Source organism: Nelusetta ayraudi, unplaced genomic scaffold, assembly GCF_046127955.1.
Source record: "Nelusetta ayraudi isolate G7.1 ecotype Tasmania unplaced genomic scaffold, CSIRO-AGI_Nayr_v1 ptg000135l, whole genome shotgun sequence".
Lineage (NCBI taxonomy): Eukaryota > Metazoa > Chordata > Actinopteri > Tetraodontiformes > Monacanthidae > Nelusetta > Nelusetta ayraudi.
In genome coordinates, this window is record NW_027466185.1 from 13,494,334 (window position 1) to 13,521,764 (window position 27,431).

Consider the following 27,431-nt stretch of genomic DNA (forward strand, 5'->3'; position numbering starts at 1 on the left):
AGCTCACTAACGGAATGGTTTTCATGCACATGATCAAACTTGGCGGCAGGGGGGCAGGCAAATCAAGCAGTTAAGGGTTTGTGTGGAAGAGCGGCCACACATTCAACAAATCGCCATTTGAGATTTGTCGGGACCATATTGCCAAGTGGGACCAACTGGAGCAATGAAAAAGTGACAAAGACGAATGCACAGATCTAAAATGCTGATTAAAAAGGACCCAACTTTAAAGACCAACAAGGACGTGGCACTATGATAAAGCCCATTGTATTTCTTTTTCTAAATGTATTTCATTAAATGTAAATATTCCATGAATTATCTTGGTCTGTCATGTTTTATGTTTGTGGACTTGGACGTGAGCCCTGCCAGTTGTTGGGCATGGTTCTCTACGCTGTGTTCAGAGGTTGTTTTTTTTTTTTTTTTAACACTGGGAACGCATTGACTTGAATGCGTTCCGGATCTCCTTTCCGGTGGACGATGAGAGAATAGTCAGCCACGGCCATATTTGAAAACATGGATGATGACTGTGAGTGTACTGTGACCTGAAGCAACATTAGTTTTAAGACTACTTGCAACGTACAACCGCTGAATTGTGTTGATGAACTGTTAGCCACCACTGCTAACTCCGTGCTCTGCTTATGTGTGTTGTGTTCGCTGGCAGCGAAACTGAAGAGGCAGCGACTCGCAAGTTTCGCTCCTTGTAGCGATTTTCACGCTGCCAGCATGTTAACATGAGTTGTAGTTGTATAGAGCTCTTCCTGCTTTGTGCTTGGCGTGGACTTAAGTTGTGCAGATATTCTTGTCTAATAAACGACTCTATGACTGAAGTGATTGTTTCAGCATCCATATTTTCTCTGCTAGGACAGTGTTTTGATACAAGTCAACAGTATGAAAGGAAATCATTCTAAGCCTATTAAAATGTCTGGCAAAAATACAAAACAAAAACACGGTCAGTACAAAAAGTAAAATATATTTCCGGGGACACGGAAGGCACAAAATACGTCCAGGGAACTTCGGTCCGCCTTGCGGCCGTAACTTTGCCCACGCTGGGTCCGTATGAAGCTGGATTAGCCACTAAACCGCTGCTAAAGGGTGAAGCCTTCACTACAGTAAGTGTTTAAATTGTGCCGGTTTCGCAAAGTTTGCCGTTTACTCTCAACTCTTGCACCGGCACACTGAGGAAGTGAGGCTCAGCAGCGACCAATCACAGCGGAGTGGGCTGGGCGGCAGGCGTACACGGAGGAGGCAGTGAAACAGACCGTTTTCGCGGGATGCAGGAAATACGAGGAAACGAGCAGCGAGATACACAGATCTACAAAGCTTTTAGTGTGGGTAACCGTGTGTTGGTCACCTTTAAGGACGTGAATATATATGTATTGGGGTAGGTGAAAACGGGCAGTGAGCAAAAAGCAACTTGAGATTTGTCTGGACCATATTGCTGCCCAGTCTAAGGTCCCTATCTGAGTGTTTACCGGGAGCGAATTTGCGCTATTTTAAACCCTACTGAAGTCAATAGCACCGTACACACCGGCAGCGAATGTTCGCGGAACGTAAAAGCGACAGTTACTTTTTTTTTTCTTCACTCCTGTCTCGCATTTTTCGCAGGCGAAAAGGCGAATATTGGACTTCTGACCAATCCAAAATGTTGGATGGTCGAAGGACGTCATATCAACACGTCAACAATGTCCTCTCCCTCTGCAAACGCGGAGCCAGTTGACGGCGCACTCCTCCAAATTGTCCGACGGACAACAGAAGTACTGGCCAAATTTCACTGGGTCAAATTTAAGCTCCTGTATGGTCGTGTCTAACTCAACCATCTCCTTATGTGGGTTTTGTTGTTGTTGTTGTTGTTGTTTTTAAGCCGTGGTGTAGAAAGCTGTGGTTCGTTTTACGCACGTAAAACAAAACTTCTCGGTTAAAAAAAAATAAATCTTTGGTTTAAATCTGTTCCGAAAAGCTTTCTAAATGATAAAAACATCCAAAGGAAAACGAAAAACATATGGCAACAGGAACCTTAATAACGTGGTAAAAACGGTTAATAACCGCCGCTTCTTCATCTTCCACCCGCGCCGCCGCGTATTCACCTGACCTATATCCCCCTGACGCACACAACATGCCCTCTCAAGACACAAAAAACAAATGATATACTATAATTTTAGCAAAAGAATAAGCAGAAAACATGTCCACTATAAACTAATGTAGTCGGCATACGAAAGTCATTAATTTAATGGCTGCAACACCTCTCAAGAACAATATTAGGTGAACCCAAATACTTCTTGTAATATATTGGGGTGGTTCAATAAGTCAGACGGAGACCTGACTGAGTGCACTGAGACCGTGCAGACTGGAACTTTAATACGACGTCAACCCTCTCAACAACAACAACAACAAAAAAAAAAAAACAGGTTACAACTCAGGCTGTTGCATTTCACAACCACAAGAGGGCAGGGTACTCTAGCTGAATATTGTCAATACACTACACTTCTATTCTTTTTCCTTTTTGATTCAACCATCACCAGGACATCATCACTTGAATATGTTGTCGACTCCATTGTTTCACCTTCGGCGCGACAGAAGACAGAAAGAGCCTCAAACTTCAGTGGCTTAGCGAATTTTAGACGCATATTTGCGTCGCGCTTGGTGTGTATAGAAAAAATTAAAAATAAATAAAAAAAATTGCTGGCGAAATATTCGCCTTTTCGTGTCGCTTATTTGCGTCGCTTCGCCTTTTGCCCGATGTGTAAGGACTTTTAACTTTTGATTAAAATGGGAGCAACCAGTGTAATGGAAGATGGTAGTGTGTTTGAAATATTGGGAGACCAATCTCCGTACACACCATTTCTAGACCACGTGCACGATTATGGCAAGGCTGACTCACAAATCGATGCCAGTCTGCTCGCACTTTTTGCTAAGTGCAATAGTTGTAATTATGTAAATGCAGAACAGAAATTTCCCAAGTGAGCCATTTCTGTCTGTTCTACACATCTTAGAGTTTCCAATTCATGGGCTTCTTACTAAAAATGCTCAGTGTGTATATAACTGGGAAGAACAAGGCAAGTGCGCTGAACGGTAATAAACGATGAGATTAACTCAAGAGGTCTGTTTACCACTAACATCTGGCATCATGACTGCTAGGTGGGTGTGATTTCAGAGCAGTGAAATCACACCCAGTCAAATGGCCTCTCAGCGAGGCCATTTGACTGCGGGTACAGGGGACTGCTGGTGATATGGCAGAAGTCCCACTTGCGAGCAAACTCCTGGAACTCTCTACTGGTGAAGTAGGTAGCATTGTCCGTCATGAGTTGCTGTGGTACTCCGTGAGTGGCAAAGTAACGTTTAAATTTGGTTATTAGTGTAGCACTTGCCGTTCCAGTGAGTTGGTCAATTTCAAACCATCCAGAGTAGGAGTCAACAAGCACCAGATGCTCCTTTCCCCCCCACTCGAACACATCTGCTGCAGTGAGGGACCAAGGTAAGTCAGGGATGACATGCAGCCGGAGGGGCTCCTTGGGTTGATGAGGCTTGAGAGCATTGCAGGGGGCACACTTGAAGACTTCTTCTTCAATGTCGCTGTAGATGGCAGGCCAGTACATGGTCTCCCTGGCCCTGCGCTTAGTGGCCTCGATGCCAGGGTGCCCCTGGTGCAGCTGCTTCACATAATAACGCTGCAGCGAGCGTGGGATGATAAGTCGCTGACCACGAAGGAGCATCTAAACTAATAATTCACAACCGTTATAGTTCATTTATGGCCAAATATTTTCCTTGGTGGTCAGATGCATTAGCTTAAGCGTAATACTTTCACATTTTTGTTTTGTTTTTTGCGTCAGAGTTTTATTACTAACATCACCTGGGTTTTGCTTGACACTTTTGTTTTGATTGTAAAACAAAAGCAAAAAAATGTACCATCAGAAATGGAAGAGGAATACATCACGACACAACTTTTGAAAATCAGAATCAGAATCAGAAATACTTTATTTATCCCGAGGGAAATTCATTTTGTAACAGGGCTCCAGTCAACTGAGTAATGTACATAAAATAGAAGCATGCAATAACTAAAATAAAAATAATAAAAACAATGAGAAGGCATTTTATTTATTTTTGTTTGAGAGCTTTAATATTAAAATCATCTGGGGCCTCATGTACGAAAACGTACGTGGATTTCATCTTGATACCTGACGTACGCTCAAATCCAGAAACCTACGTTCGTCCCAAAAAATCTGGATGTTGAAAACGTAGCGAACGCACGAATCCCACACGTTTCTTTTGTACATCGCGGTGATCGTGTAAATAACGTACACGAGCGCCCGCCCCGCTCCTCTCTCGGAACGCCTCCGTATACGAATAAAGAAATTAATTTCGCAGCTTGGAATGTCTTTCATTCTACAATCGATCTCAGCATGAAAAAGAAAAACTTCACTGACTGTTATGCTGTATTCACATTGAATGCTTTTTTTGCCGCTTTTTTCATATATATTAGGGTCGGGACATTATCGCGTTGATTCACATTTTATTTTATACTCTAGACAACACGGAACGTACTTTGCACGAGTTTGCACGTGCCACAACGAGATTTCGTTCCACCGCAGTTATTCAAGCCTCCGGTACACCTGAATGCAAAACACGTAGCAGCTAGTACGAGCACCGGAGCTAATGAGAACGTCAGAGCACCAAAACAAAGCAGAGTCGCCAACCAGATTTTTTTAAGCTAGTCTTGAGTCCCAGAGCTCGGTGGCATATCAAATGTTACACTTGGGACACTGCGAGACACAAGTTTTTCCTCTAGCCACTTTTTTCAGAACCGCAACACGAGATCAATTGCTTGCAGCTTTTGATATCAATAAGTGCGGCATTGTTTCAATAAGATTCTGCAATGTCACAAGACTGATTTCCATCCAGTGTTGCATTAATTGTGCCTACTGTACAGGCTTGTACAGTAGGCACGAGGCATGATGGGCGCATCACTTCATCTGCCTCTCTTCTTACCCTGATGCACCCATCACTCTGGAACAGGGTAAATCTGGACTCATCAGACCACATGACCTTCTTCTATTGCTCCAGAGTCCAATCTTAAGGTCTAGGTTCAGCAACAGTATGTGCTCAAAGAATGAGGTCATCTGACTACATGAATATACTGAATGAACGGGTTATTACATCAATGGATTTTTTCTTCCCTGAAGGCACGGGCATGTTCCAAGATGACAATGCAAGGATTCATCGGGCTCAAATTGTGAAAGAGTGGTTCAGGGAGACATACTTTTCACACATGAATTGGCCACCACAGAGTCCAGACCTGAACCCCATTGAGAATCTTTGGGATGTGCTAGAGAAGGCTTTGCGCAGCGGTCAGTTTGCTACGACATTATTGTCAATGTCTGTTTTGCATTTCATATTGGTGTTTTTCCTGAACACATACGAGCGCTCCAGCTCGGCGACTATTTGTATTTCCCCACATCAATAAACTAGCGCTGCAGCGTGTTCACTTCGTCACTTCGCCATTTCCACCCAATCAATGCGACGTTGAACAGCTGTTGTAGACATTACAGCTACACGGGTTTATAACCTGTTGTAATATTATAACCATTATACACCACATCATTTCCAAGCAATTTTCATGATGCAAACCAAGCGCAAAACACTGCCGTCTGTCTAAGCAACACACTATCCTTGTTTGTGTAATTGTAGTTGTCTGTCACGTTCAAAAAAACAATATAACAATATTCAAAACAAACAAACATGTAACGCATGTTACTTTACCTCGTCGGTGGACATATTTTCAAGCGATTCTTCAGTATGCTGGCTGTGTCAACAAACCCATGTGAAGGACTCGTATTTTTCCTCTTTACGACACTGGCAAAGAGTATTTGCGGTTCTCAACCAGCAGGGAGTAGTAATGAGTCCAAGTTACCTAGAGCTGCATTAAGGGTTAGGGTTAAATAAAGTTCTTTATTTTAGTTGGATTGTGGTATCAATATGTATGCAAGGAACTTAAATCAATGATGAGATCAGTGTCAAAAAAGTTGAAGCAAAATGTCAACGTCAAAGAATTTTAAATGTGAAACAGGAAAACAATGGTAAATGTAAGCAAAAATGGACTATCAGAATTGGAAGAGGAATACACCGTGCAGGCCTGGCCCTAACCAATGTGGCGCCCTAGGCAATATTGTAGGTGGCGCCCCCCTTGCATTGCAGTAAATTACACTGCTGGTCTACATACTCAAAAGAAACTTAATAACTTTATCTCGAGCATTGTTTTATTAACAGAAAGCAATAGTCCAATCAAAATGTTTTGAATGAATTAGAAAGAAATACAAAAAATAAAAAATAAAAATAAAATGGGGGGGCGCTCGTGCGCCGTAATGGAGTAAACGTGTTTTTTCGGAGCTCCGTGCTGCTACCTCCTTTTTCATAAATTTTTGCACCTGGATATTTATTTTTCCCTTCGCCCTGCCACCGTCCTGCATCATAACACGTCGCGCTTTGTTTTTGTGCAATGGCCAAGAAGAATGAGGGCAAAAAGATGGCATCTCAGGCAAGCCCATCTACCGCTAACACCGATACTATATCAGCTGCCATTGCTAGCCATGGCGCCGAGCTCTCCAAGATCTGCACGCTTGTAGATGACCTGAAGAAGTCGATGGAGGGGCGCCTTGACTCGATCGAAGCATGCCTATCCACCCTTCTAAAAGAACATCGCGAAGCTGAACACCGCATGGACGACATCGATGACGTTCTCTCCGCTGCCGACAGCCGTATTACAGGGCTAGAGACGACATGTAAAGAATTAACGGCGGCGAACGTGCGCCTTCAAGCTAAGGTGAACGGCTTGGAGAGTCGCTCTCGCAGGCTCAAGGTCAGGATTGTCGGTATTAAAGAGGGCGCAGAAAACAGTTACCCAACTGAGTTTGTCTCTCGGCTGATATCGGAGCATCTTGGCCGTGATAGCTTCACCAAGCCTGTCAAAATTGATCGGGCCCACCGCAGCTTGAGACCCAAGCCACTCGCGGACGAGCCAGCGCGGACCATCATTGCAAGAGTCCATAACGATGGCTACCTGGTCCGTATCCCCCGGCTGAGTCGCGAGCAGGCCCCGCTACAGTACCACGGTGAGAGGGTCTCTATATTCCCTGACTACACGGCCGAAGTATCATCTCAACGTCAAGCCTTCGACACCGTGAGGAAGAAGCTTATTGACGCCGGCGCCAAATGCACACTGTGTTTCCCGGTCAAGCTCCAGGTTGTTTATAACAATTCAGTGAAAATCTTTGACTCACCGGTGGATGCTCAACGGTTTGCCGTCTCACTATCTGACGACTCACGACTGCCATAGCCTTCTATGTAGGCGCTTAGTGTCTGCACAACATACGCTTTAATATGCTTTAATAATATGGGTTTAGGCAACAGTTTGCTATAACTATGACCCTTCAGGTGCATCTTAATGTTTATTAATCTAAGATTTGGAGGTACACACGGTGCTGTAGTAGTAGGCCTTTTTTTTTGCAGCAGCACAGTTCAGCTGTCTCTGTTACCCGGCAGCCTCCACCATGGATAATGTGTTTTGCCGCTTGTTCTTGTTGCAGTTTCTGGTTTGTTACCTTGTTTTGTGTTCCTTGTGTGTTTTAAACTGTCAGTTTTTTTATCATTTTTTTTCCATGTCAGCTCTTATTATCTCTTCTTTTGTTTCCTAAATGCAGGCTAGACACGATGCTAACGAGTCTTATTACTTTTACTTCTTGAAATTGCCGGGGTCCTGGCAAATCACTTAAGAGGGGGAAAGTATTTTCGCATTTAAAATCTCTGTCATCAGATATTATTTTTTTGCAGGAGACCCACATTCAGCCTACTGAGCAGAAACGTTTAAGATCTGTATGGGTGTCACAAGTGTTCCAATCCACCCTCTCATCTCAGGCAAGAGGGGTTGCCATTCTTATCCGCAAAACTACTCTGTTTGTACTCAACTCCATTACAACTGATCCAGGAGGTAGATATGTTCTTGTCACTGGCACAATCAGTTCTTTTCCATTAGTTCTCCTTAATATCTATGCCCCAAATTTTGATTGCCCTGATTTTTTTTTTTTTTTATAAAATCTTTAAACTCGTTGCAGAATATGATACTCATAATATAATAATTGGAGGTGACTTTAATTGAGCTTGGTGCTAAGCCTGACAAATTACTTGCTTGGCAGCTGAAAGGAGTACAGGCTGACAGGGCAGTACACAAAATCTCCTCTGCTACCCGACAACTGATAACTGATCCCATACTGATCAACAACAAATGTTTTATTTTTTCAGCCAGTTGTACACTTCAAAATCTAAGCCCACTGACTCGCCCCAGACGAGTTTCTAGACTCACTGAACATTCCTACTCTTAATGATTCTGCTAAGCTAGAACTCGAATCTGATATCACTCTAGGTTCTCGTTCTCCAACACCCGTCGGTTGCTAAATAACATCTACTCCACTAACTCATCACACTCGGCTGTTATTTCATTAGATGCTAAGCGAGCATTTGACCAAATTGAATGGACATATATGTTTGCCACGCTTAAAAAGTTTGGATTTGGCGATACATTTTTGACTCTTATATATATATATATATAAACAGAGCAACAGCAACTGGACTCTTATATATATATATATATATATATATATACACACACATATATATATATATATATATATGTATATATATATATATATATATATATATATATATACATATATATATATATATATATATACATATATATATATACATATATATATATATATATATATATATATATATATATATATATGTATATATGTATATATATATATATATATATATATATATATATATATATATATATACATATATATATATATATATATATATACATATATATATATACATATATATATATATATATATATATATATATACATATATATGTATATATGTATATATATATATATATATATATATATATATATATATATATGTATATATATATATATATATATATATATATATATATATATATATATATATATATATATATATATATATATATATATATGTATATGGCGAGGGTAGGGGTAAACTGAACAGAATAGAACTAATGGTAAAATAAATTAACAAAACAAGAGAAATGGGGACCGACAACGCCACCCTGGGAATTTCACCCAGGGATTAACTAAACTAAAAAAACACACAGGTTCGCTACCCGTTAACGGATACAGGACGTGGTTCTCAGATATTTGAAAATGACAACTTTTATTAAATACAAGAGACAGTGAATAAAATCTTTTCTTTTTGAGTAAAAACAAACAAAAGCTGGAGCTGGTTGAATGGTCATGGACCAGTGTGCGGGGGTGAAGCTGAAAATAACAAATCAAAAAAAACAAAGTCTAAAGTTATACTCGTGCACAAAACAAAAAGGAAACCACTCCCAAGACGCAGCACACCAAACGTGGAGGGTCTCCACCACCACCACCACACTGGTACTGCCACCACCAGTTTCCAACAACTAAAAGAAAGAAAAACAACAATTAATATAATAAAAGCGAACAACAATGGCAACTTATTTTGACGGCGGCGGTGAAGCAGTAGCAGCGGTGAGGCGGCGGTGGCGAAGCAGCGGCGGCGGCGAAGCAGCAGAGCTGGGACACAGGGCTCGACGGAGCAGTCGACAAAACAGTTGACAAGACGGTAAACAGAGCAACAGCAACTGGGCTAATTGCAGCCAGTCCTCTGTAAGGGATTGACTGTTAGTATTGATTTAAAACAAATAAATAACATTACAGCTAGTGCACCATATTGTACACGCAGGAGGAGGCAGGAAGGGGAGCATCTCCAACACTGGCGTTTACCTACGACCACCACCAGGGTTAGTGTAGCACTGGTGTCACACCACTAACTGCACCACTGGGCCAAGTCTAGGTTCTGAGGAGTGGGGAGCAACAATTAAGACACAGAGACCGCAACTTTAAATGTAAAGGCCGGCAATTTACTGAACACACATATAAGAAAATACAGTATAAAGAAGATACCAAAAAAATGCTCTGCAGGTTCTAAAGCGCTTCATAAGAAAATGAAAAAATAAAGAAATATTTTACTCTTTTGGTTCAATTGAGTTATTTTTTTGTTATATAAAGCTAATTTAAGCTAAGTTTAATTTGTTTAAATTCCTAGGTTTGACCTATTTGGGAACTATTTTAGATTCTGAGTTAACTCTATTTTAATCTCTCTTTTTTTTATAGGAAAAAGGAAAAACCTTAAATTCGAAGCTGAGTGGACCACAAATACAATTCACATTCAAAAGATTAGCTAATATTCACAAGTTTGTTGCTTGATACAACTTAAGTGATTCAAGTAGCTGGCAATAATCAAAGTTCAAAACAAAATAGTAACAGTTCTTTGAGCTCAATAAAAATAACAAAAAGTTTCAAGAGTTTTCTTTCACTCCCACCGCTGTGGCAGCGAGTTACCGTCTTTCTCACTGCTGTCCTGGAGAAATGAGACGGTGAAATCTTAGTCTTGGGTGTGGCTCGCCATCTTCTTCCAGTCCACACGCGGCTGCGTGCACTCCACTCCGTATCACCGAATCCCAGCACAAAAACCTGACCGAAACCAGTGTCGCTCACTCTCCACACAATCCCCATTCGTTCCCGACCCGGGAGGTTGCGTTTTTTGGGCTCCAAACTGTCTTTTTACGCTGTTTTCTTTAGATTTGTTTTACCGCTTGCTCTCTCTGCTGAATTGCCTGAACATATTTTTAATTTTTTATGTTATTATTATTATTTCAAATACATTTTAATCAACCCATGAATTAATTACTGTTGAATTAATTCTTTTCTTTTTACTTATTCAATTTTTTATAGATTATTTATTCCTATTTATTTCGCATTTTTGGCATGGGTTACATCCTCCCCTCTTTACCTAATGCACGTCCCTGTGCATGGTTGGCTGTTTGGTAACTATTGTCTGTGGTATTTCAAAGGGATTGAAGGTAGACCAATCTCTACTGGCATTATCATTAAGAGAATTACTCAGGGCAGTATTTAACCCTTGAAACAAGGAAGTACCTATGGAAACTAAGGGGTTGCCTAACTCAGGGTAGTGAAACCGGCGTGTTGGTTCACGGCGTCTGAGTGATCTCCGTACATCTGTTTGTCCTTCTGTTTCTTCTGTTGGTTCTTCTCCTTCTGTGTCATCTTCATCTTTTGATTCTATGGGATTTCTTTCAACAGATTCTGAAGTGATGTCTGGTAGATTTTCAGGTAAGTTGTCGATTTCTTGTTCAGGTGGATTTCCAGTTTCCTCTTTAGGTGAGTTGCTCATGTCGGGATTCGGTAAGTCTTTGTTAGGTGAGTCTTTCACTTCAGGAACAGGTAAGTCACAGTCTGCTGGAACAGGTAAGTCTTCCCTTTCAAGGTCAGGTAGGTCGTAGTCTGCTGGAACAGGCTGGTTCAGGTCATGAGTGTCTACTGGAGAATCCTCAGGGAAAGCTTGGGCCACATCTGAAGGATATTGCTCAACAGCAGTCAATTCTTCGGGAGTTCCCGGTTCAATTCTTTCTGGTGGGGGTTCCATGGGTCCTGGGGTGAGGTCGGACCTTATTGTTTCCACTCTCAGGTTTCTGTGACCACGACAGTTATACTCCTCAGAGTAAAACTGGGATTCATCTTCATCGGCTTCATCTGGACCGTTGTTCCGAGTATGCTGCCGAGTTCTTGGTCGTCTTACTGCCTCTGATGTGTTGGTTTCATTTTCAGTTTGAGTTGCAGGGAGAAAACCGCATGGCAGCAGGAGGTCACGATGAAGGGTTCTTTGTGGACCTTCTCTCGTCTCAGGTCTTACAACATACACTGGGATGTCTCCAGACTGTCTCAGAACAACATACACGTCAGACTCCCACCTGTCGGCTAACTTGTGCTTGCCCCTGAGACGGACGTTTCGAACTAAAACTCTGTCGCCTTCTCTCAAGGTTGAGTCAACAACGTGTCTGTCAAACCTTGCCTTGTTGCGATCTGCCATCTTTTTAGCATTCTCAGTTGCTACTCTGTAACTGCCTTCAAGTTGAGATTTCAGGTTTCGGACATATTGCGAGTGTGAGCCCGGAGCGTGATTAACTGGGAGGCCAAAGGCCAGATCAACTGGCAGCCTTGGCTGGCGCCCAAACATTAACTCGTAAGGGGTGAAGCCAGTTGTCTCATTTTTAGTACAATTGTATGCGTGTACTAATGGCTTGACATAATCACACCAATGACTCTTCTTCTGATTTTCAAGAGTTCCTAACATGTTGAGTAGGGTCCTGTTGAAACGCTCTACAGGGTTCCCTCTCGGATGGTACGGGGTGGTTCTTATCTTTTGAGTGCCAATGAGCTCACACAGTTCTTTTATTGTTCGCGACTCAAAGTCTGGACCTTGGTCAGTGTGGAGCTTTTCAGGGATGCCATAGTGGATGAAGAAATGGTCCCATAAGCTCTTGGCCACTGTCCTGGCTTTCTGGTTCGGGGTGGGGACAGCCACTGCATATTTCGTAAAATGGTCGGTAATGACCAGGATGTCCTTCGTGTTACTCGAGTCCGGCTCCACACTGAGAAAATCCATGCACACAAGCTCGAGCGGTCTCGTAGCTACGATGTTGACTAGTGGTGCGGCTTTCTCTGGCATGGTCTTACGTCGTATGCAGCGGTTGCAGGTTTTGATCTCTTTTTCTACCTCGGCTGACATTTTGGGCCAATAAAAACGCTTCCGGACAAGGTCTAGGGTGCGTTCTGTGCCCATGTGGCCCATGTCGTCATGGAGGCTCTTGAGGGCTAAGGACCTCAGGGTGTCAGGGAGCACAAGCTGATGCTGAAGCTGGGCACCATCTTGCCGCTTGCGATACAAGACGCCGTTCAAGACCTCAAGCCTATTCCACTCCCTTAATAAAAGACCAAGCTCAGGAAGCTCCTTCCTCAGGGATGGTGGAGGTCTCTCTCCCGACTCTACTTGCCGGAGTACTTCACGAATGCAAGGATCAGCATTTTGCTTGTCCCTCAAGTCAGCTGGTGTTAACGAGGAGATGACAGGTAAGCCACCAAGCTTATCCTCTTCATTGAAGCTTTCTGGGAGGGCTTTTGGATGATGAGCAAGTGACACCACCAAGGTGGTGCTGGGTGATGTCTCCTCAGTATCGTTGTCTGTCACTTGGTGAACTAAGTGTTTTTCACAGATGGCCTTGATGGTGTTTTCGTTCAGGTTTGTATAGTCAGTTTCCGACAAGTGCCTCTTTGTGAACTGTTGTATCCTCTCCAACTCTTTTTGTGATGATGTGTCGTCAGGCAATCGGCTGTGGGGGCGCCTGGATAGCCCATCCGCGTCTTGATTTTGTTTACCTGCCCTGTACCGCAGCTGGAAATCAAACGTGGACAGAGCAGCTAACCATCTGTAGCTCGTGGAGTTGAGCTTAACAGAGGTAAGAATATATGTTAATGGGTTGCTATCGGTAACAGCAAGGAATGGGCTTCCGTAAAGGTAATTCTGGAATTTTTCTGTTACTGCCCATTTAAGGGCAAGGAACTCTAATTTATGCGCAGGATACCTGGATTCACATTTTGACAGGCCTCGACTCGCATAAGCAACAACTCGTTTCTGTCCCTGTTGTTCCTGGTAGAGTGCGGCACCGAGACCCGAGATGCTCGCATCCGTGTGCAGAATGTAGGGGAGCTTGGGATTAGCGAAGCCGAGGATGGGGGCAGTTGTTAGCTTTTTGATTATGGCGTCGAATGCTACCTGGCAAGCAGGTGTCCACCTGTCGCCGAAGTGGTCTTTTGGATTGTAATATTTCTCAGGGTTCACAATGGCTTTAGTCCGTTTTCTCAGCGGCGGATAGCCAGCGGTGAGCTCGTTAAGCGGTTTTACGATCTTTGAATAATCTTTTACGAACCTGCGGTAATAACCACTGAACCCCAGGAAGGTTCTTAATTCTTTCAAGTTGTTTGGTTTCGGCCAGGTTTTTAATGCTGCCGTCTTATCGGGATCGGTTTCAATGCCCTTCTCGGACACGATGTGGCCGAGGTACTTTACGGAGGTCTGGAAGAACTTGCACTTTTCAGGCGACAGTTTCAAGCCAAACTCTTTCAATTGGTTGAGCACACGCATCAACCTTTCCTCGTGCTCCTCCAGTGTCGATGAGAAGACAATGAGGTCGTCAATGAAAACCAGGGCTTGCTTTAAGTTCAACTCTCCCATGCAACGCTCCATAAGCCTCTGGAATGTGCTTGGGGCGTTAGTTATCCCCTGAGGCATCCTGTTGAATTCAAAAAATCCTAACGGGCAGACAAATGCAGTTTTGTGTTTGTCTGTTTCCTCCATTTCTATTTGATAGAAGCCTGATTTGAGATCTGATTTGAGATCGGGTATGGAAAATGAATGAATGAATGAATGAATGCACTGAGAACCACTTGGACCCGGTCGATGCTGAGAAGGACCCTTCAAGATTTGGTAGGGCGTAGGAATCTTTTACTGTTTGAGTGTTCAATTTTCTGTAATCTATGCAGAGTCTAACTTCGCCATTCTTTTTTCTGACGACTACAATCGGAGAGGAGAAAGGGGACTCTGATTCACGAATGACTTCTGCATCGAGGAGTTGCTGGAGATGGTTACGCACAGCCTCTATGTCTTGTGGATGTATAGGTCTCGGCCTATGTTTGAAAGGCGTTTCGTCACTGAGGGTTATGTGGTGTTTTGTCTTGTCAGTCCGGCCAAAATCGAGCTCATGTAATGCAAACACCTCCAGCATTGATCTTAGTTTTTCAGTTATCCTCTCTTTCCACTCGTGGGGTACAGGAGAATTAGTGAAATCGAATGTGAGATCTGGGTTACGGTCAGGTTTTGTGTGGTGGTCTGAGTCAGGGGTCTTGACGGACTGGACACTTTGGACAGCGTGTATCTCAGCAATGACAGCTTTTGGAGACAGGGTGATGTCATGATCTGACTCATTCTTGAGTGTGACTGGTACGCAGCGTGGCTGTCTAGATGGTAGACTCACCAGGCTATCAGTCACCAGGATGCCGCCTGGCAAGGAAGCTGACTTTGGTGATTCGACCATCACCCACTTCCCAATGTTAGGTGTTCTGCAGCTCACTGACCCCTTAAAGACTTTGGTCTGTCCAGCTGCGATGGTTTCAAAGTCAGCGCTATGTAGTCTCACCTTCCCCAGACTGGAATCAATGAACTGTCTTTTCCGGATTTCAAGTGTCTTCAAGACGACTCTGTAACCATAAGGGAGAGACTCACAGTCTTGAGGTGCGATGTCTGCATACTGTTCGTAAAGAACATCCAAAGTGTTTGTGCCTATAAGCACTGATGACAAGGTGGAGCGCATGTCAGGTACAACCAAAACCAATGTGGGGACCTCGATATCTACTCCAAGGAAGCTCTTTGGAAACTTGATGGTGGTCTCAACGTAGCCAAGGTAAGGGACACTTTGACCGTTGGCTCCTTCTACTTCAAGCAGGTCATTCAAGGAATTGAGAGGTAAGTGGGACAGGTTCTCTAGATAGAAAGAGTTGGGGATCGTTGTTACTTGAGAACCCGAATCTAACAAGCAACTACAGTCTTTATCACATATAGTCACTTGTGCGGTGCACTTGGCTCCAACTAGTCTTCTTGGCAAAGACACTGACTGTTTTTGTGTGTGAGAATGCACATGAACTCTGTGTGGTTTCTTTTTGAGACACTTTGTCTGTGTTCCAGTCCCCGTTTGTCCCTCAACCAGGACTGGTTCTAGTTTAAAGGGTCAGGGTTTGGGACACCATGTTGAACATCCCATGCCAGTTGCTTGTCTTTTAGCAGCTTTCTCTTCTCAGCTACAAGAGAGGGGTTTGGCTCACCTTCACATTGAGGTTTAATGTGTCCATTCTCTCCACATCTAAAGCAATACCAGGGCTTTGGTCTATTGCTTGTGTTGTTGTTTACATTTCGGCTGTGAGGCTGCAACCTTTGAGATGTTGAAAGGACAGCGGGGGGGGGGGGGGGGGGGGGGTTGTGCTAGCTGGCTGGAAAGCTGCTGGTCTGGTAGCTGGTTTATTAGCTTTCCTACTCTCTTGCAGTGTGATACGTGTGAGCTGGGATTGCAAATCAGCTATTTGTTTCTTCAGACCTTGGATTTCAGACCTGTGATCAAAAGTTGGCTGAGGTGAATTGCAGTCTTCTTCACTCTGCATATAAACACCTTGATAATGAGAGGACACTCTCGGCTTTGAAATATTCAAATGTTGCTTCATGCGAGATGCTTTGGAAGCACGCTTATCTTCTGCTGTGCGAAGCGATAAGAGAAGTTCAGCAAAGGTAGGTGGATTCTGTTTCTTTCGTTCTAGCTGGAGTTCAGCTATCAAGGTATTGTCCCAGCAGCCTCTGACAAACTGTTTCAGAAGATGCCGATCAAGGTCGCTTGCAGTTACACCTCCTCTCCTGAGGGTGGTGTTCAGCATCACCTGCAGCCGTTGAAGATAAGCTGAAGGGTTCTCACCATTATCCTGCATTGTATTAAGATATTTGGCGAAGAGGTCATCTCCGTCCTCAACTGTGCCGAAAGCAGAATCCAAGATCTCCAGGTACACAATGAGCGAGGATTCAGGTGTCAGGTGCTTCACAATATCAATGGCAGGTGACAAGAGACTTTCAAGGAGCTTTCGTGACTTGTAAAGGTCAGACTGTGTTGTGTCTTTAAGAAGAAGTTCTACATTTGAACGCCATGTCTCATAATCCACTTCACTGTTGGGACGGGGGACACGCCCAGAGAAGGGTCTGAGTCTCAAGGAAGTGTGCACTTGCAAAGCAGAGTCTTCATTTCTTACGATGTGCTCAACTATTACCTTTTGTATCTCAGGTGGATTGACATCAGAGAGTCTCAAGGTAGGTTGGTTTCTTCCCGAGGATGTTGTCGGTGATGCAGACCAACGAGGCCGAACATCCTTCTCCGGTGCTGCAATGGGCAGGGGGCTCACGTGCACAGCAGCCTCCGGGGCAGGCTGCCACTGAGCACCCGGGTGAACAGTCCAACTTTTCTTAGGTGGCTCCTCTTCGAGGCTAGCCGCCCCTGCTCCGTCAGCCATAGGTGTGTAGACACTAGCTAAGGCTCTAATGAGGTAAGTCGTGCCAACGTTGGATTCACTGTCAAGTCTGCAGGGCAATGAGGGTGAGAGAGATTGAATAGCAGTGCCATATGTGAACTCTACAATAACCTGTCTGCTTGACTCTGGCTCACTAGGATCTACTGGGATTGTTCTTTGGATAGAGCCATATTGCTTCAGGAAGTCATATAGATCTTCGTCATTTTCTGTATTGGTTACGCCACTAACTATGACTGAGTTAGGGATTTTTACACTATTTTTCGGATGACATCCATATTGTTTTGCAGATGATAATAATGTTAAACGGTCTCTGGTCACTAACTTTAACTGCTTTAAGCCACTCCTGGCTGGCTCGCCAAATTTGTAGCACTGGTGTCACACCACTAACTGCACCACTGGGCCAAGTCTAGGTTCTGAGGAGTGGGGAGCAACAATTAAGACACAGAGACCGCAACTTTAAATGTAAAGGCCGGCAATTTACTGAACACACATATAAGAAAATACAGTATAAAGAAGATACCAAAAAAATGCTCTGCAGGTTCTAAAGCGCTTCATAAGAAAATGAAAAAATAAAGAAATATTTTACTCTTTTGGTTCAATTGAGTTATTTTTTTGTTATATAAAGCTAATTTAAGCTAAGTTTAATTTGTTTAAATTCCTAGGTTTGACCTATTTGGGAACTAGAACTAGAACTACTTTTAGATTCTGAGTTAACTCTATTTTAATCTCTCTTTGTTTTTATAGGAAAAAGGAAAAACCTTTAATTCAAAGCTGAGTGGACCACAAATACAATTCACATTCAAAAGATTAGCTAATATTCACAAGTTTGTTGCTTGATACAACTTAAGTGATTCAAGTAGCTGGCAATAATCAAAGTTCAAAACAAAATAGTAACAGTTCTTTGAGCTCGATAAAAATAACAAAAAGTTTCAAGAGTTTTCTTTCACTCCCACCGCTCTGGCAGCGAGTTACCGTCTTTCTCACTGCTGTCCTGGAGAAACGAGACGGTGAAATCTTAGTCTTGGGTGTGGCTCGCCTTCTTCTTCCAGTCCACACGCGGCTGCGTGCACTCCACTCCGTATCACCGAATCCCAGCACAAAAACCTGACCGAAACCAGTGTCGCTCACTCTCCACACAATCCCCGTTCGTTCCTGACCCGGGAGGTTGCGTTTTTTGGGCTCCAAACTGTCTTTTTACGCTGTTTTCTTTAGATTTGTTTTACCGCTCGCTCTCTCTGCTGTCTCCCTCGGTCTGTGTAACGTAGCTGCAGGTCACGCAGGTGCTGCGTTTTAGATCGCTCGTCCCAAAAAGGGGGTAGCGACAGAATTGCCTGAACATATTTTTAATTTTTTATGTTATTATTATTATTTCAAATACATTTTAATCAACCCATGAATTAATTACTGTTGAATTAATTCTTTTCTTTTTACTTATTCAATTTTTTATAGATTATTTATTCCTATTTATTTCGCATTTTTGGCATGGGTTACATCAGCCATGAGCCGGCACCAGCCCCGACACCGAGAGGAAGAGTACTTGAGGTGGAGGCAACAGGAAGAGCAGTCGATGCAGTAAATTGGCCAAGATTTGCGGGGCTGGGACTGAGAACCCTCAAGAACGCATCTGAAGAGAGAAGAATAGAATGAAACATTAGTCTAATAATACATATGATGATACATAATATGATTTCAAGAATAAAATGAAATGAAATAATATACACAAAAAGTCTAATAGGCATATGCATGATGTTCACTATACTGTAAATGTATACTTTGTATACTTTTTCTGATATGCAAATTATATAAGACCAAATGAGGATTAGCAGAATGCACTGAATTAGTGAACTGAAGTATAATATGGAATGTGGAAATACTAAGTTATGCTATAACGTGAATGATGTGCACTTTGACACTGATGTAAAGTTTAAAGGTCAGCTATTATACTAATTTCCGGGCTTTTGTATTTGATGTCTGGCCCCTCCAGAGCAGCAATACACGATTTTCCGCGCTGAAAGCTTTTTAGATTTGCGTATCTCGCGGCTCCTTTCCTCGTATTTACTGCTTCCCGCGAAAACGCTCTGTTTCACTTCACTCCACCCCCAGCCTTGCCGGTGTACACCCCCACCCGGTCCACTCCGCTGTGATTGGTCACACTCTTCATCGCTGCTGAGCCTCACTTCCTCAGTTAGGAGTGAAGAGTAAACGGCAAACTTTATGAAACCGGCACAATTTAAACACTTACCGCCGTGAAGGCTTCACCCTTCACCCAGTTTTGCGGCTAATCCAGCTTCGTACGGACCCAGCGCGGGCTGAGTTACGGCCGCAAGGCGGACCGAAGGACCCTGGACATTTTTTGTGCCTTCCGTGTCCCCGGAAATATATTTTACTTTGTGTACTGACTGTGTTTTTGTTTTGGATTTTTGCCAGACATTTTAATAAGGCTTAGAATGGTTTAGTTTCATACTGTTGACTTGTATCAAAACACTGTCCTAGCAGAGAAAATATGTACGCTGAAACGATCACTTCAGTCATAGAGTCGTTTATTATTAGACAAGAATATCTGCACAACTTACGTCCACGCCAAGCACAAAGCAGGAAGAGCTCTATTCAACCGATGTTACCATGCTGGCAGCGTGAACATCGCTATAAGGAGTGAAACTTGCGAGTCATAATCGCTGCCTCTTCAGTTTCGCTGCCAGCGAACACAACACACGTAACAAGCAGAGCACGGAGTTAGCGGTGGTGGCTAACAGTTCATCAACACGAATCAGCGGTTGTACGCTGCAAGTAGTCTTAAAACTAATGTTGCTTGAGGTCACAGTACACTCACAGTCATTGTCAAGTCCTTCCCTAGTTCAAAACCCAAAGGACGCGAGGACAATTCAGATTTCCCAACTTAATCCACTTTATTGCCTTCCAACTTTTGATCTTTGATTGGTTGGTTTCATCGGTTGATAAATTGAATATTTCATCAGGTTGTAAACCTTTAAACACAAAGAAATCAAAGTTAACATCTTAATTCAAATGTGATTGAATGACTGAATTACACAAACATGATTAAATGATTACATGACTTGTATGAAATTAAATTTTAGCAGGGTTTAACTGTTTAACAGAATTTTAGCAGATAACATTAACTATCTCTGCTTAGGCAATAATATAATCAGTCAAACATAAATGTATCACACCATTTCAAACACCTTAAGGGTAAACAAAACGTTTCACCGACCATTGGCGTCTTTGGATTGAACCTTTGAGTGAACTTGTTTCCCTTGAATTTTCTTTTTGGTTCTTTCTGACGGCTGTTTGAGACTGAGTGACTGAGGATCCCTACTGCTCCTCAGGTGCTTTAAATCAGTGGCAGATCAGGAAATGCAGTTGGTTTGCTGCTGCTGGTGCACTCTGGGAAGTGTAGTTGTTCTCAGTGCAGTGCAGTGTGAATTTGAGGAACTCCCATTCCTGTGCTTTAGCTCAACATGTTTTCAAATATTGCCGTGTCTGACTATTCTCTCGTCGTTCACCGGCCGAGTCGAGCCCGTCTCCCTCCCGTTGCCAACCGGACCGGTGTTCCATCGCATCCGCATTAGGCTGAACAAACCTCCAACATTTTCTCTGTTCGTTCCACTCCGACGATTGTGGTCCTTGGTGCTTCGGTAGTCGCTCTGTATTTTTTATTTTATATTTTTTAATTTTCCTGACACCGAAAAAACATTTTCTTGGAGCAGCGCATCGCGACATCACTTCCGGGGCAGAGCGGGGGAGGGCGGTACCAGTCCGAGAGTGTGCCTGAGCTTGGCCATGAAAGGAGCTCCGGCACGCAACTACGTCATTGCGTTCCCAGTGTTGAAAAAACCTCAGTGAACAGAGCGTTTAGAACCATGCCCAACAATTTGCAGGGCTCACGTCCAAATGCATGAACCTCATTATTTGACGATTTTCAATCGTTTGACGATAGGGTTCAACATTGTAAAAGTTTTTAAAGCTCAGAAAAGTGGAAAAGCATCATAGGTGCCCTTTGACACTATAAACACACTGTAGACAATACAAACTGTAACACATCATACAGGTAGGCTTACAACTATAATAAAAGGGTACAATAGGAATAGCATTTTGATCGACTCTTACAAGCTAAGAAAATGTACGCTGACCAGATATCAACAAAAATGTCAACACATTTTAGTCTATAACACAATGCTGAAAGGATCAAATATTTAGACATTTCCCTATGGAAAGTAAGGTGGGAGTAGTTACCTTAGTTTTTCCATAACAGCTTCATTCGTTCGACATTAAAACTGTTAACAGTAGATATTGATTGATTACTAGCGAACCATTTTATGCTAATGGTTAACGACGATACGTCGTTGTGCAACGGACTGTGAAATAATGTTATGACATGATCGCATTGGTAACGTCACCCTTGTCTTTGTCCCGTTTTTCTTCCTCTTCTTTTCTTTTCCAGATGGTTTAGTACGTTTATACATGTTTTAGAACTTGCCGTGGGGTCGAAATGTCAAAATGCAACCATCCCCGCCCCGGGAGCAGGTACATCCTAATTAGTCGGAGGGGGGAGGGGGGGTCTACGAAAGTAACGTGTCATTGTCATTATAATACCTATTTATTGAGCTTTTCTAGGCCGTCAAATTATTGTGGGCTTATTTTGTTCATCTTTAAGACAACATAACAACTCATTTTAAAAGTAGTGCGAGTTACTTTTTTTTCTTTCTTCCTCCATTAGTGGGGCCCCCTGGATGGACGGCGCCCTTAGCATTTGCCTATACTGCCTATGCCACGGGCCGGCATTGAATGATTAAAATCACATGGATTTTGCGTGACACTTTTGTTTTATGTTTCCAGCAGTCTAATCATGTACATTTGAGAACTCCCCAAACATGAAGAGGAACATTAAAGTCAGAGGACAAATATGAATGACAAATGTCTATGCAATTTATGTGAATGGCATTCTTCTTTGTATTCATGTTCGAAAGACAGAAATATGTTTTAGTAACCTCAAAAACATAGTTCACTTGATAGAAATACTTAAAAAGCCTTTCCTAGGTATTTAAAAGGACACATGTACATATAGCATTGTCTTAAAAATACCAAAAGAATTAGAGCTCTTAAACGGTTACAAACTCTACCAGCGCTTCTGTTCACTGGCTTCACTTTTCTAATCAAAATCACCTGAGTGGTTCTCAGCTAAGCAGCATGTTACAATCAGCAGCCAGCAACCAGGTGCCATCAATGAAGGATCAGCACTGTATAACTGCCAGAGGCAAGGGACAGGCAGTTAGCAAGAGGTTAGCTTCCACTTGGACACATGGCCAAGGGCAAGCTTGCGGTGCTTTTGGTGGCTCTGACCAGCACGCTGCTGCTGGTTTCAGGCCAGGCAGGGAAGTCTTCCAAATTTCCCAGAGTCTCTGACTTTTTACCTCAGTACAGGACAAGCGCGCTGACTGATCCAAGTGTGGATTTGTTTGGTAAGGAAGTGTGTTATGCTTTGCTATGTTTGTTAAATATTGGTGGTATTAATGTTTTAGTTTGACTGTAGGTGGGGCGGTTTAAGGGTTGTCTTTCTTTATTAATCGAGGCAGAATTCCGCTGGGGTTTTGTTTTTTTTTGTAGAAGAACCTGTAACTGCCTGGTAAAAGGACAGCAGCTTCTACAGTGCCATTACACTTTTCTTTTGTGCAGTTGCAAGTGTTTTGGCTTTAATGTTATATCTGTGTTTTAAAAAAAGAAAATGGACAAAGTGAATGCTTGCATTGCTTTAAGAGCGTGGCTGGTTTCCACCTGCAGTCACTTGTTCAATCTGCTTCTTTCCCCCTTCAGATGACCCTTATGATGACGAGGACGAGGAGAAGTTTGAGGAGTTGGCTTCAGAGAGCACAGGTTTCCGGGACGAACGAACAGAACCTGTTGCCAGCTTCTACTCTGGTCAACAAAATTTTGGTGTGTTGGCTGATGATGCTCTTGAGAGCAGATACCAGGGGGCTTCGCCTCCAGCGACCTCGACCGGCGGCACCGCAATCGACACTCCTGCCCTCACAGTGCAGTGCCGTAAAGAGAGTTTCCTAATTGCTTTGCGTGCAGGTAGCGTAAGTGGAGTCAGAGTCAAGGGTATGTGTCAAGGTGTTCATCTGCACTATCCCCCCCCCCCCACCCTCCAAAATGACTGCTTGACAACTTACAAGCCCTCTCCCCACCCCAGATTCCAAGAATGCAAATTATCTCTTTGTCACGGAGCTTCCACCAGTTTGTGGTTATCAAGTGGACTACCAGCAAAATGCAGTGACCATACCGTTCACTGGGTGCCACGTTAAATCCAGAGCTAATTGCAATGTGAGTGTGTACGCAAGGTATTGAAACACGGCAGGAGTGCTTCAACTGTGTGGCTTTTCCTGAAAGGCTGCTTGATGATTACAGGCAAACAACTACACAGTGGAGCTGCTGTATCCTGACCAGCGTAGTGAGCTGAGGGCTTTGCCTGCATATTGTGTGGTAAATGGGGCCCTAGCCCCGCGCACCAGTGGCCAAAATGCAAAGTGCATTCAATCAAACGCTCCACCGCTTGTGTCAAACTTGCGAAGTAAGACCAATTTAAAATGGAGTTTTCTGTTTTGGCTTTGGTTTTATTTTCTGCCAATTTGTTGTTTTTTTTCAGAGTGTTTTGTAGCAAAAGGACAGGGAGTGAAATGTGGCGCTGTGGGAATAAGTGCTACAGACTGCAGTAGGCTTGGATGTTGTCGAGATCCAACTAATGGTTGTTACTACCCAATGGATGGTAAATTTGGTTTTGAATTTTGACTTCTCTGGTTTTTTTCAAAAACCACCTTATCTGACCAATTGTGGGTGACTTGCATTTCATTTGTAGAGTGCACTGCAGACCAACAGTTTGTCTTTGAAATTCGTGACAACCCTCCATCGATCTCTGTGGACCCCACAAAGCTTGTTATTCCTGGCTATCCTGACTGCAAGCCTGTCTTTGTTAATAACAAGGTTGCCATATTCAAGTTTGGATTTAAAGAATGTGGAGTTCGAGTTTATGTAAGTGCTTTTCCGTTCTCTTGCTCTTTACTAGTTTCATGTGGTATTGCTTCATGCATAAAATTTGCCTTCATCCAACAAACTGTCGCGGTAATGCTGCACAAACTGACCAGAAGCAACATTAATTTTTACTAACAGAACATTAGTGGGACTGTGATTTACATGGCTGAGGTGCTGATGGCTGACGTTTTGCACCTAAAATATGGTGCAATTACAAGAACTGAGCCACTCAGGTTAGTGGATCCAGCACACTTGCTGTGCATGCATTGTGATGCATACCCCACCCCCGCCAAGAAAATGAATCTGTCATAAACTGTCTCTTGTAGGTTCATGGTTGAGTGCCGCTACAGTGCATCAAGTGGCACGCAGAAGTCACTAATAAGTGTTGGCGTCATGGTTAAAACTCCATCATCCAGCTTGCCTTCAACGTTTACGAGTTCAGGCTTGTATAGTGTCCACTTGAGAATTGCCCGAGGTAAAGTTTTTGAACTGTAATCACGCAAAATGTCTAGTAACTTTAATGGGCTTTCATTTGCGTTTAATTCTCAATTTCCAATCCCACAGACAGTAACTACTCGAGCTACTATCCCAGCTTCAGTCTGCCCCTACAGGTGCTCCTGGGCACCCCACTCTACCTTGAGGTGCTTTTGCATTGTTCAAGACCAGAAGCTGTGCTTCTTGTGAACTATTGTATAGCCTACCCTCGCTCTGCAAAGAATGCGCTGGTGCTGGTTTATGAAGGGTACGAAGGTGTTTTTTTTTTTTTGTTTTTTTTTGGTGTTTTTCTTCCCTCAAACTGAATGTCGTATTTAAAATGTACCTGTCTGTGTAGGTGTGCCAACCCTTTTGATTCTATGACCATCTTACGAGTGAATGACACTAACCAGAACCGTCAGCAGAGGCGGTTTGAAGTTCGGGCTTTCCAGTTCATGGACATAACATCTCAGAAGCATCTTGATGAAGAAGTGAGTATCTAGGGAACCACTTAATTGGACTGGGTGGCCATTTACCGTTTAAGGCAGAAGCTCATCTCTTTGCTTACTGATGTACTATTTCTCTGCAGATCTATTTCATGTGCTCTACAGAAGTTTGCATCCCAGGAGAAAAGACTTGTGAGGAGCGCTGCTTTGATGGAAGAGTCTCGCCTTTATATGGCCAGGGCCACGGCCCGAGCCAGCAGGGCCGCCCTGGCCACGGCCCGAGCCAGCAGGGCCGCCCTGGCCACGGCCCGAGCCAGCAGGGCCGCCCGGGCCACGGCCCGCACGGCCACCCGAGCCACGGACCGAGCCACGGCCCGCACGGCCACCCGAGCCACGGACCGAGCCACGGCCCGCACGGCCACCCGAGCCACGGACCGAGCCACGGCCCGCACGGCCACCCGAGCCACGGACCGCACGGCCACGCCCCGAGCCACCAGGGACCCCAGGGCCGCCCGGGACCCGGCCCCCAGAGCCAGCAGCAGCAGCAGCAGCGGCAGCAGCTGGGCCAGGGCCCCGGCCCCCAGAGCCAGCAGCAGCAGCAGCGGCAGCAGCTGGGCCAGGGCCCCGGCCCCCAGAGCCAGCAGCAGCAGCAGCGGCAGCAGCTGGGCCAGGGCCCCGGCCCCCAGAGCCAGCAGCAGCAGCAGCAGCAGCAGCGGCAGCAGCTGGGCCAGGGCCCCGGCCCCCAGAGCCAGCAGCAGCAGCAGCAGCAGCAGCAGCGGCAGCAGCTGGGCCAGGGCCCCGGCCCCCAGAGCCAGCAGCAGCAGCAGCAGCAGCAGCGGCAGCAGCTGGGCCAGGGACCCGGCCCCCAGAGCCAGCAGCAGCTGGGCCAGGGCCCCGGCCCCCAGAGCCAGCAGCAGCGGCAGCAGCTGGGCCAGGGCCCCGGCCCCCAGAGCCAGCAGCAGCGGCAGCAGCTGGGCCAGGGCCCCGGCCCCCAGAGCCAGCAGCAGCGGCAGCAGCTGGGCCAGGGCCCCGGCCCCCAGAGCCAGCAGCAGCGGCAGCAGCTGGGCCAGGGCCCCGGCCCCCAGAGCCAGCAGCAGCAGCGTTTTGTCACATGGCCGTAAAGTTCAAGAAATAAATATTTTAACAAACTGTCTTGTGTAACCTGAATGACCTTGAGTTGCTTTCACTCTGCTTTTTGCAGTTTTAGAGCTCACTAACGGAATGGTTTTCATGCACATGATCAAACTTGGCGGCAGGGGGGCAGGCAAATCAAGCAGTTAAGGGTTTGTGTGGAAGAGCGGCCACACATTCAACAAATCGCCATTTGAGATTTGTCGGGACCATATTGCCAAGTGGGACCAACTGGAGCAATGAAAAAGTGACAAAGACGAATGCACAGATCTAAAATGCTGATTAAAAAGGACCCAACTTTAAAGACCAACAAGGACGTGGCACTATGATAAAGCCCATTGTATTTCTTTTTCTAAATGTATTTCATTAAATGTAAATATTCCATGAATTATCTTGGTCTGTCATGTTTTATGTTTGTGGACTTGGACGTGAGCCCTGCCAGTTGTTGGGCATGGTTCTCTACGCTGTGTTCAGAGGTTGTTTTTTTTTTTTTTTTAACACTGGGAACGCATTGACTTGAATGCGTTCCGGATCTCCTTTCCGGTGGACGATGAGAGAATAGTCAGCCACGGCCATATTTGAAAACATGGATGATGACTGTGAGTGTACTGTGACCTGAAGCAACATTAGTTTTAAGACTACTTGCAACGTACAACCGCTGAATTGTGTTGATGAACTGTTAGCCACCACTGCTAACTCCGTGCTCTGCTTATGTGTGTTGTGTTCGCTGGCAGCGAAACTGAAGAGGCAGCGACTCGCAAGTTTCGCTCCTTGTAGCGATTTTCACGCTGCCAGCATGTTAACATGAGTTGTAGTTGTATAGAGCTCTTCCTGCTTTGTGCTTGGCGTGGACTTAAGTTGTGCAGATATTCTTGTCTAATAAACGACTCTATGACTGAAGTGATTGTTTCAGCATCCATATTTTCTCTGCTAGGACAGTGTTTTGATACAAGTCAACAGTATGAAAGGAAATCATTCTAAGCCTATTAAAATGTCTGGCAAAAATACAAAACAAAAACACGGTCAGTACAAAAAGTAAAATATATTTCCGGGGACACGGAAGGCACAAAATACGTCCAGGGAACTTCGGTCCGCCTTGCGGCCGTAACTTTGCCCACGCTGGGTCCGTATGAAGCTGGATTAGCCACTAAACCGCTGCTAAAGGGTGAAGCCTTCACTACAGTAAGTGTTTAAATTGTGCCGGTTTCGCAAAGTTTGCCGTTTACTCTCAACT

General features: G+C 44.2%; 1 protein-coding gene and 1 long non-coding RNA gene across 2 annotated transcripts; both read left to right on the forward strand.

Moving 5' to 3' along the window:
- Window positions 1-22,957: 22,957 nt before the first annotated feature.
- LOC142877244 (uncharacterized) lies at window positions 22,958-23,675 on the forward strand. The gene is made up of 3 exons (XR_012923806.1): window positions 22,958-23,219; window positions 23,311-23,441; window positions 23,526-23,675. It is a non-coding gene; the product is annotated as an uncharacterized LOC142877244 (long non-coding RNA).
- Window positions 23,676-23,704: 29 nt separating this feature from the next.
- LOC142905079 (zona pellucida sperm-binding protein 4-like) lies at window positions 23,705-26,273 on the forward strand. The gene is made up of 9 exons (XM_076051573.1): window positions 23,705-23,716; window positions 23,766-23,883; window positions 23,974-24,146; window positions 24,285-24,379; window positions 24,473-24,621; window positions 24,711-24,888; window positions 24,979-25,111; window positions 25,232-25,597; window positions 26,268-26,273. The coding sequence occupies exons 1-9, from the start codon at window positions 23,705-23,707 to the stop codon at window positions 26,271-26,273; spliced, it is 1,230 nt and encodes a 409-aa protein (XP_075907688.1).
- Window positions 26,274-27,431: the final 1,158 nt, after the last annotated feature.

Excerpts from the sequence above, each read along its gene's own strand:
- LOC142905079 (XM_076051573.1), top strand. Across the intron at positions 23,884-23,973 it reads TTGTTACTACCCAATGGATG|AGTGCACTGCAGACCAACAG; the intron begins GTAAATTTGGTT and ends TTTCATTTGTAG. Across the intron at positions 24,380-24,472 it reads ACAAGAACTGAGCCACTCAG|GTTCATGGTTGAGTGCCGCT; the intron begins GTTAGTGGATCC and ends TGTCTCTTGTAG.